The sequence below is a fragment of the Abrus precatorius genome, unplaced genomic scaffold (genome assembly GCF_003935025.1).
Source record: "Abrus precatorius isolate BTA unplaced genomic scaffold, Abrus_2018 Scaffold8, whole genome shotgun sequence".
Lineage (NCBI taxonomy): Eukaryota > Viridiplantae > Streptophyta > Magnoliopsida > Fabales > Fabaceae > Abrus > Abrus precatorius.
Genome location: NW_020874428.1, coordinates 31,600,692 through 31,610,456, shown reverse-complemented (window position 1 = coordinate 31,610,456; position 9,765 = coordinate 31,600,692). Strand labels below are relative to the sequence as shown.

The window sequence follows — 9,765 nt, the reverse complement described above, 5'->3', positions numbered from 1 at the left end:
TTTTTATAATGATAAAACATTTTTATTAACACTATTCTTTAATTTAATTTTAAAATTTAAATATAATAAAATAGACTTTTTTATTAAAAAGTTTTGTTTATAATGTAATATTTTTAATGTAATAATATTTATATTGTTTAATAAAATTCCACCACTTTTAGTAATTTGCTTTGAAAATCAATATTAATATTGTTCATAAAAAATACTATTTAAAAAAGAAAATAACTTTTAAAGAGTGTATTCTAAAGTAACCTGATTGATTGTGCGCAGTATAGTGGCGTTGTCAAGTAAAAGCTTCTTCTTTCATATATAAAAGCAAAAGTTTATGGGGTGTTTTCCAATTTAAAAAATTGCTTAGCTTTGACAGCTAGTCACGATAATTTGACCATCGAACGTGAAAAACGCAATCTGAGTTCGTACAATAATCTTGCTAACATAAGGATCAGACTCGCCTTCTTCTTTATGCTCTGTGGTCGATTTGAATAGGTTACCATTGGAATTCAATATTGCTTGTTTATATTCCACACTCACTAGTGGAATATACACACACGAGGCCACATAGAACTTAACAAATTTTGCACAAATTTATGTTTTGTACTTCCTTGTTCAATGTTCAGAGTTGCTATTTATATATCTTTTCAAGATAATTATTGACTAATAATTTAACTGATTAATCTTATCTATTAACATTTAAATCTTATCTATTAACAACCTATTATTTATTAACAACTAATTAAGTATAACAGTATATCTTTTTTAGACTATTTAATTAAATTACATATAAACAAGTGAGTTTAATTTTAAATTTAAAGTTTTAAATAAATTCAACTTATTTAACATTTTAATTGTAATTCAAAAATAATTTTGAAATTATGTCTGGTTTTGAGCTTGAACAAGTTGCTCTGTTCAAATAGGCTTATTTAGTGAGTTACAATTGAACACACTGTGTGAACGATACCTGAAAATCGTGTGATTTCTCCAATAACCATTCAGGTGAAGCCTCCCCACCTTACACTAGTTGCTGTTTTGATTCATCCAATCCGAACAGTTCATTTTTTCCTTCATAATTATTTTCACTTTCCCTCCTTTCTCATTTATTTTCATTCCATTATTTCCTATTTTTAAACTTCTTATATCAATTCTATCCAAACAGCGTAAAACTTTAAAGTGAAGTTCATTGTAACTGAGTTCTGCAATCATTAGTATATAAAATTGATTAATATCGATTGATGTCACAAAATTCAGAGAGACGAAATGACATTTACAAAAGAATACAAGCAAAGGTAAAAAAATAAATTTCATTATAATATCAAACATGCTAAAGTTGGTCAGTCTTTAACATCTGCAACTCCTTCAGCACAAATCTGAAATCTTGCTTCAGCTTCGGCCAAACAAGGAGAACTTATCACTTTACAGATTCGCTCTTCCCCTCTTCCTTTCCTGAGAGCTAGCCTGTCATCAAGAAATTAGTTAACATCCAGAGTCAAAACAGGCTTCGAGAAGAAATAAAAAAGAAACATTTCATATTCTGCAGTTCAGATTTCACCTTGTTGTTGTAGCATGAGCCATAATGTTGCCTCCAATAGGCTTGATTTGAGGTCCAGCAAAGACTGAAGAACCGTCTACTTGTGAAACTACTTGATTTGTTATTACAACAGCCACACCAAACTACAATTAAAGAAGCAGAACAAATTATTAGCTCCAAGAAGGTTAGGTGCATTGCCAGCCCAACAATGAGTTTTACCTCATCTGCTAATTTCTGAAGGCTCCTCAGAAACTTTGCTAGATGCATTTGCCGGGCTGAAAGCTCCCCCCTTCCAGAGAAATCTGTTCTATAGAGGGCAGTAGCACTGTCTACTATCATTACAGCAAACCTGTGTATATCAATCAAAATGAAAGCCTCAAGAACATGTTTTGCCACCCAAATAAAAAGAGCTTTCTCACTTGCAGAATCAAATATCACTATTTAAGGAAATCTAACAACTCTGGGTCTGGGCCCAAGAAAAAAAAGACACAAAGGAATAAAACACAGCCACTTCATCTGCTAGCCTATGATAAATTAAGATGAGCATAATGCACTTGTGTATCATTATGCTTATTTAAAAGGCAGATTATGTTGATTTTGGCAGATCTAAACAAAACTGAGCAAAGGGAGCCATCAAAAGTCACACCTTGTTTCCACCATCATTGAAGCTGCTTCCAGCAGAAGCCGTGATTGATGATCAGTGTTGTACGCCCTAGCATAAGCGACATTTTCCAATACATCAGGCCCATCCAATCCAAACCTGTAGCAAAAAGAAACATAAATATTGAATGAACATACCAACATATCAAAGACACATGCAAGCAAAATCATAATATCAAGAATCATTATACCTATCTGCTATCTGTAAGAGTCGTTGAGGCCTAAATGTGCCCTCTGCATCTATGTACATAGCTTTCCCCTCAGCACCTCCTTGGTCTAGTGGCAACTAGAACATCAACAATAAATTGAAACATTAGGCAAAGGTACAACACAGTATGTATGAACCAAAAGCTTCATAAACTCAAATTCCATGCGAAACATGACAAGACGAGTTTAAAACTGAATACACTAGTAAACTACAACAACTTATTCAGCATTAATGTATTCTGACTGCTGTAAAGAAACCATTTACCTGGCAAGTGACACAGAGAGTGTGACACAATTGAGTCTTCCCAGATCGAAATTCACCATATAACTCAGTGATAGAACCTGACTCAATTCCACCTGGCAAAAACAGCATTATCAAGTTTAAGACACTTTAACAGTGAATTCCAAACATAAACATTAAACAAGGTGTTATTGTTTCTGATTCTGACCTTCCAATATCTTGTCAAGCTCTCTTGATCCTGTAGTTATCTGAATGATTGCATCACGCTGGGCATGAATTTCACTAGCACTAGTAAAACCCATAGGCACAAGCTTAGAGGCTGTCAATAAAGAAGAGAAACCGAACATCAAAAGACCTTCATAGCAATCACAAGAAATAGCCAAGGGAAACAAAAGCCAATGTGAATAATACCTGCTTCAATTATCTTATCAACTTTAGCTTCACTGATTCCTTTAATTTGTAAAAGTTCTTTCCTAGGAGTGTAAGCAGCGGATTCAACCGTGCAAATACCAGCATCTTTAAGCTTTTTAACATCTGTGGAGGCTATACCCGATGCCTGAGATTGTGATTAAGCATTAGGGTATCAACAGAAAACACAAAGAGGGGGGTTTTGCCCTAAAATAAAAATGGGTGTGAATTGAAATGCACAAAGTATATAAAGGAAAAAAATAAATAAATGGGGTGAGTGAGAATATGAAAAAGAAGGGATCTTTGAACCTGAAGTTGCTCGACAGGCAGAGGGCCATGTTGCATTTCTTCAGAATCGTCATGTTGTTGGACAGCTTTCTGGTTTCTTGAATGCTCCACGCTGGTTGACATCCCGTAAAGATTCGATCTTTGAGAAGTGATGGATGGTAGAGGGAAGAACGAAGGAGGGGTTGTGTGTTCAAAAGAGTGGGAGGGGCGCCAAAACAATTTTTCCCTCCACGAAGCTTACTTCACAAGCTTAACCAAGAGAGAGAGAAAGGAGGGAATTTTTATTTATTTATTTTAATTTTTGTTTTCTTTTGTTAGCTTTTGGGGTCTAATAGGAAGAGGCAAAACATGGAGAAAGAAAGAGGCCAGTCTTGTCTTTGATTGGCCCAATTCACATATGGATGGCCTTTCTCTGTATATTTATTATATTGGACAAGATAAAAAATATATAAAAAATGAAAGACACCTCTTAACAAGTGTAAAAAACACTAATGATAGGATAAAAAGGGTCTAACATCTTAGGAAGAAGTTTATATCTTGATAGTGTAAAAAAGAGTATCTAGTATCCTTAAAATAATCTTTTTTTTGTCTCATTTAGATGTTACCCAGTACTAAAATATCTTAGAAAAATAATTAATTTTATTAATTATTATGATGAATAAATTTATTTTACTAAAATGTTTTTATGAAAAGTATTTACGTTATTGCAGTAGTTAATTGATAAGAATTACTTTTAAAATAATTTTAGAGTTATTATAGTAGTTAGTTGATAACAATTATCAATAATAAATAATGGTATTATTAAAAAATAAATAGTGGTAATACTTTTTAATATTCTAAAATGATAAATAAAAAAAATAATTTGACATCTAATATAAAACACGGCAAGAAGTTAACAATAGAATTAAAGCTGCTAACAAAATAATAATCAGGAATAAAAAAAACTTAATTTTGTTTTTCTTTTAGGAATTGTAACCATAGGGATTATTATTTTCACAAATGTCAGAATACAAAAAATAAAGTGAAGGCATTACAAAAGCAATAAATCATTGTTACCATATTTTCTAAACGAAAAACATAAATCATGCATGACAATGCTGAATGCAGGTTTTACATCTACCAACAAATCAACTACAGCATTAACAGCACATAGTATGAACAAAATTCACTTAAACTAACAATTTTCTAATGGCAAGAGCATTGCTACAGAGTTCAGAGAAGTAACGGTTGTACTCGGTAAGAGGAAAGGTAGAATCATTGTCCTCACTGAGCATGTCCTTGAAACCATCCTCACATGTCTCAGCATCTGACATAGCAGCAGAGACCAATGTATCCACTTTGTCATATTCTCCATTGAGAAGTGCTTGAGCTGAGTTCTGCAAATTCTCTATGGCTTCTGAGTATTCCTCAGCACAATCACTTAAGCAACGGGACACGTAAATGTTGTTGTTGGGGCCATTGGCAGCAAAAGAAGACTTTAGCTCATAAATATAGGACAAAGTCTTTGCAGCATATGTTGTGCTAAGATTTAATGCAATATAAGCTAGCATTTTGGGATTTGATGTCTTGCTACCAGGAACTGATTTCAAGGAAGAAATGCATACTTGAAAATGAAGGGTGTGTTTGCAGGTTGCTGTCACCAAATCCTCTCCTCCTTCTGTGTTATGTATCCTACCACATTGACCCAGCAAAACAAAGCAACTCATTAGCAACAATTGGTTAAAGGTTTTTCTTGATGCCATTGTGTAAGGTTTGTGCCTATGCTGGTGTGTCATATATATAATGTTGATACTAAACTAATAGATTCACAAAGACGAAGTTAAGCATAAACAAATGTCTGTCAGCTACGGAGCCGTTTTAGTAAATAAACAATGTAGATGCCAGGTTTGATTGTAAATAGAATAACATTTTTTTTGTCCAGTGGCCTTTGAATTCCTTGGTTAGCTTTCTTTCTGTGTCAGAACGGGTGTGTGATGTATGGTATAGATCATGAATTCGTGACAGCTCTTTGCATTTTTGTCTCTATGGTATAAAATAATATTAGCATTCGACCCCAAGTACTTGCCTTATGTGTCAAAAGAACATATACCAATTATTCATGGCAACCACTGGAAGTTTCATTCAACATGGAGGATTTTTAATTCAGGTAGCTCTTGTAAAATAATTATAAAAGTAGAATCTCAAAGTCATTTTTTAAAGATGATTTTTTAGAAGGGTTGTTTTAATTTCCTAAGATTACAGGGTGTGGTCACAACCAAAGGTGAAAAGGGCTAGTACTCCTTCGGCCATAGGCTTTTATGCTATTCACGGGGCACCACAGCCAGAAGCTACACTGAACAGTAGTATTAATTAATAGCTTGCGTAAAATTGATCCCGTCTAAAACTTTAAGATTGGTCGAGATTCCTTACCAATAGGGTGCAATTATTCAGTTCTCACCCATTTCTGGTGCAGCCTTGTTAATTTTGTTGCTGAAATTTTGAAAGAATAACACAAACCACAATTTAGGCTCACGATGCATCTGGTTTGAAGGCTTATCAAAAATTTAAAATCAAGGTGGCTTGTTCTTAGATTTGATTAAAAAAAAAAAAAAATCCCAAGTGAGAATCTTAATAATGACTTGGTAGTTTATATTACCACTGACAAGGAAGAGGCGCTAAGAAAAATTGGTAATTCTGGTTTTTTCATGTCCTCTTTTCTTACGTAAATTTTTGTGCACTCCTGTTTTTTTCCTTATCACACTGCTTATTATATCTCTCGCTTTTTCCCCGCTTTCTATACTTGTTTTCTTTTTGCCTCTTTCTTCTGTATGTCCATTTCACACCTTTTAAGGGTGTTCATATTAGAAAATTCGGGATAATTTTTGTTGTTTCAAAAAATCAGATATTTGTTTCCCCTGCATTTTCAAATACAAAAGATAAAATCAAATTATAAAATTTTATAGACATCTCAGATTTCACTTCTTAGTTCAGACTCAGTTTCTTTTTATCGGCAAAAACTGATAATTAGATAATAATTCTATTTACTCCAGCATTTGTTGATACAGTTCTATGCAAGTATTTTCCATTCACTTTAGTTTATCCAAGATTAAATTTTTCTTTAAAAAAATGGTAAAAAAAGAAAGAAAGAAAAAAAAAAGAAAAAGATTACAATTGATCAAAATGAGCACACCATCAACACAAACACAAGGATATTTCCCACTATGCCTAACACCATGTAGCATGTGTCTGTCATCAGCTCAACCCTCAAGCAAGACCTCAACTGGTATGAATGGAAAGGCCATTTGGAGCGAACCATTTATTTTAACCGTACAAGCCTTGCACAGCGGGCACACCTGTGGCTTGGATCCATGTGCCTCGCAAGAAGATCCCTGGAGTATATTTGGTAGCTTCCTCCCTGTCGATGACTTTGCAACCAGGCCACTTGACCCTTGCACTAGTGCTGGCACCAGGTCCTGTGTTATTGTACTCACCATAGTACAATGTCTTGAGAGCAAAGTCTCCCATCCATTCTTTCCACCCATCAGGGTGAATAAAATCACCTATTTCAGTTTCCATAACAATGGTTTTTGAGTACTCCTTCCAAGGCCTACCGAGGTAGCTCTTGATCTTGTCCTTAACTGGAACAAGTGAGTCATCAGGTTTGATCACACACTTTTGTAGAACAATTCCTGTTTCTTGTTTGTTGTCCAGTCTACCTTGAGCTGTCACCAAGTTCTGCTGGTTGTCCAGTGGCTTCCTAACAATCATGATGCAGTTCTGGAACACAACAGCTGCATTACCAAAGATGAAATCAATTGTACCTGAAACTATGCAGCTACGGTAGAACTGTCTGTGTGCTTGGACATATAGAGTGTCTTGGTAGCCCTCAAAACGGCAGTTGGCAAATACTGCACGTTCTCCTTGCACTCTTGCAGCCACTGCTTGATGCCCATCAGGCCCTGCGGTGTTTCTGAATCCCATCGCAAGGCCAAAGAATCCGTCTCCATCTACGGCTGCACCGTTCGTTGCAATAGGAATCAAAACAATATATTAGTCATCTATAATACCACAAATTATTTCATGAAATTATAAGCTTAGTCCTGATATTATAGAAAAAATTATAGTCTTTGAAAATTGGCGCTACCATTTAATAATCTGGTCTGAAACATTACATAATCAATTATTTTAGTCCTCAGATTTGAGGGATGCATGTCAAAGCCAGGAAACAGATGTGAATTAAATAAACAGACCCTTAATATCAAGGATTGAAGTGACCAACAGGCAATAGTGAATCACCGATTTCAAGGACTAAAATGTTAATTAATTATTATTTCAACAACTAATTTGATGGTTTAAGTTTTGACATACCAAAACTTGCAGTTTGGTAAGTCGTGACTCCGTCCCTAAAGTTTTTGCTGCCAGTGATGATGCTCTTTTGGGATCCATCACCATACATGGTTACATTTTGCATTTGCTTTGTTACTAGCACTGTCTCATCGTACACTCCTTCTTTAACATAAATCACATACCTGCGTTGTGACAACACACATTGTATACCTTGACATAACATGAAACACATATAACGATGTGATAAGGTAGTGAGTGAGATGAGAGGAGCATACCGTCCATCGTAAGTTTGAGGGATGGCATTCAAAGCTTCAGAGATGGTTTTGAAGTTTCCACTTCCATCCTTTGCCACAGTAACATTAGGTGTAGGTTTGTTATCCAAAGCCTTCAAAAATCTTCTGTCCTCATGGCTAATCCAAGAAGGAAAGCCATCTTTTTTGTCGAGAGAAGCAAGTGGGGAATTGGAGTTCTCAGATAGCAACAAACGGCCACGCGCAATTGCCTGGAATGTGGAGAGGACGGAGGCTACCTGAGACAAAATGGCAAGGGAGTTGCTGAGAAATTCCTTAGAATCTGTAAAGAGATTTTGAAGATCAGTTTTCAATTTTCCTTCAGGAAAACCATCAACGCAGTTTTGTTGGAAAGTCATAGCAGCACTGAGCCAGCTATTCAAATCAGGAGTTCTTTGAGACATTGATTTCAACTCAATTTTTGTAAGTTCATTGAGAGATGTTTCTAAGTCATCCTTGGCATCCTTAAACAGCTTCTTGCAATCTTCATATGCTGCTTTCTCTTCCTCAGATTGGAACTTCATAGAGACGGTTTCATCAAAAGCCTTGTCAACCTCATCTTGAGCATATTTCACATAGACCTTGAGAAGGTCTTTGGGGTGTGAGAGTTTTGGGTCATCCTGCATGGCCTTGTTAAGGGGTCCTTCACATTTATCTTTGTAATTTGCAGAGCTACACACCAACTTCACCATCTTCTCTGAAGTTGACACGTGTTGTTTGCTGCTGGCAGTGGCAGGTGCATGCTTCTGGTCACCATTGGTGTTATCATCAGAGTCATTTCTAACAACAACGAATGATGCTGCACCTATCAGACCCACAAGGACAATGGAAGAAACCACACCGATTAGGATCCTCTTCCTCAGCTTTTGTCTCTTTTCGTTGCTTCGCCTTTCTGAGATGAGGTCGAAATCCTGAAACGCCATTGTGAGAGTTTCTCTAAGGCAGAGGAGTCTCTGCCTTAGGTTCAAATTGAATAGAGGTAGAAAGAGATCTAAAGGGGGTTAACCACTCCTTCGACTCCTTTCCAATTTCTGTCTTTCATCCTTTGGAACTTTTAAAGTAGTTTGTTTGCATGGGGAGTGGACGAGAGACATTACAGGTTTTTCTATTTTAGCATGTTCGTGACTTGGTGCCTATGGTTCCAAAAAACGTGTGACAGGTTCTTCTCTTGTAATATCAACCTTGTTTCCCCCATCTTTCCATATACCCTTTTGACCGTCTTTCAATCTCCTTCTCCACCTTTTCCTTCTAAGGATGGCTGTGCACAAAAGTAGCATTGGTGCAAATAAAACAAACCCAATATATGCCATGCTACTTCTGTTGCAAAGAAGCTATATCTGAAAAGTAACACTTTTTTTATTTGTTCGTTGTTTTGGTCCACTCTTCCTCCTAAAAACTACGAGTAGGATTATGTTGCCTTTTTTAGCGTGATGGGCTTGGCCGAGCCTAGTCCTTTGGATTAAGATGGGGGTGATTTTAACCACGTGTCGCATGTACGGCAAAAGAAAAATAATAACACGTCATAGGTGCACTCGTAAGCATGTAAAGTGTCTCCACATGAAAATGAAGAAAACACAAACGTAAAGCTTAATGAAATGTGTCACATTTCTCGGAGATGTCAAGTGACTCAGTGTTATAGTGCTAAAACACGGTGTTTTTAATATGTAAATTTAGTCCAAGAAGCGTCCCAACTCAAATATGGACACATGATATAAAAATTGGGTTAATTAATGTATCCAAAGGTCGTGTCACATATGTGAGACACCTTGAAATTAATTGAAGATGCGTCACACTCCAACAGTATATTACTCGACATCTTA

At 35.8% G+C, this 9,765-nt stretch overlaps 3 protein-coding genes across 3 annotated transcripts; all 3 read right to left on the bottom strand.

Annotated features, from left to right (window-relative positions):
• Window positions 1-1,328: 1,328 nt before the first annotated feature.
• LOC113874717 (DNA repair protein RAD51 homolog) lies at window positions 1,329-3,452 on the bottom strand. Its single transcript, XM_027512932.1, has 9 exons — window positions 3,351-3,452; window positions 3,045-3,189; window positions 2,842-2,952; window positions 2,658-2,749; window positions 2,377-2,471; window positions 2,172-2,285; window positions 1,745-1,874; window positions 1,547-1,668; window positions 1,329-1,452 (listed from the first exon to the last, which is right to left on the bottom strand). The coding sequence occupies exons 1-9, from the start codon at window positions 3,450-3,452 to the stop codon at window positions 1,329-1,331; spliced, it is 1,035 nt and encodes a 344-aa protein (XP_027368733.1).
• Window positions 3,453-3,660: 208 nt separating this feature from the next.
• On the bottom strand, window positions 3,661-7,125 carry LOC113848191 (putative invertase inhibitor). The gene has a single exon (XM_027477595.1). The coding sequence runs from the start codon at window positions 5,102-5,104 to the stop codon at window positions 4,499-4,501; it is 606 nt and encodes a 201-aa protein (XP_027333396.1). The 5' UTR covers window positions 5,105-7,125; the 3' UTR covers window positions 3,661-4,498.
• LOC113848190 (putative pectinesterase/pectinesterase inhibitor 45) lies at window positions 6,431-8,868 on the bottom strand. The gene is made up of 3 exons (XM_027477594.1): window positions 7,931-8,868; window positions 7,677-7,837; window positions 6,431-7,321 (listed from the first exon to the last, which is right to left on the bottom strand). Exons 1-3 carry the CDS (start codon window positions 8,866-8,868, stop codon window positions 6,630-6,632), a joined length of 1,791 nt encoding a protein of 596 aa, XP_027333395.1. The 3' UTR covers window positions 6,431-6,629.
• Window positions 8,869-9,765: the final 897 nt, after the last annotated feature.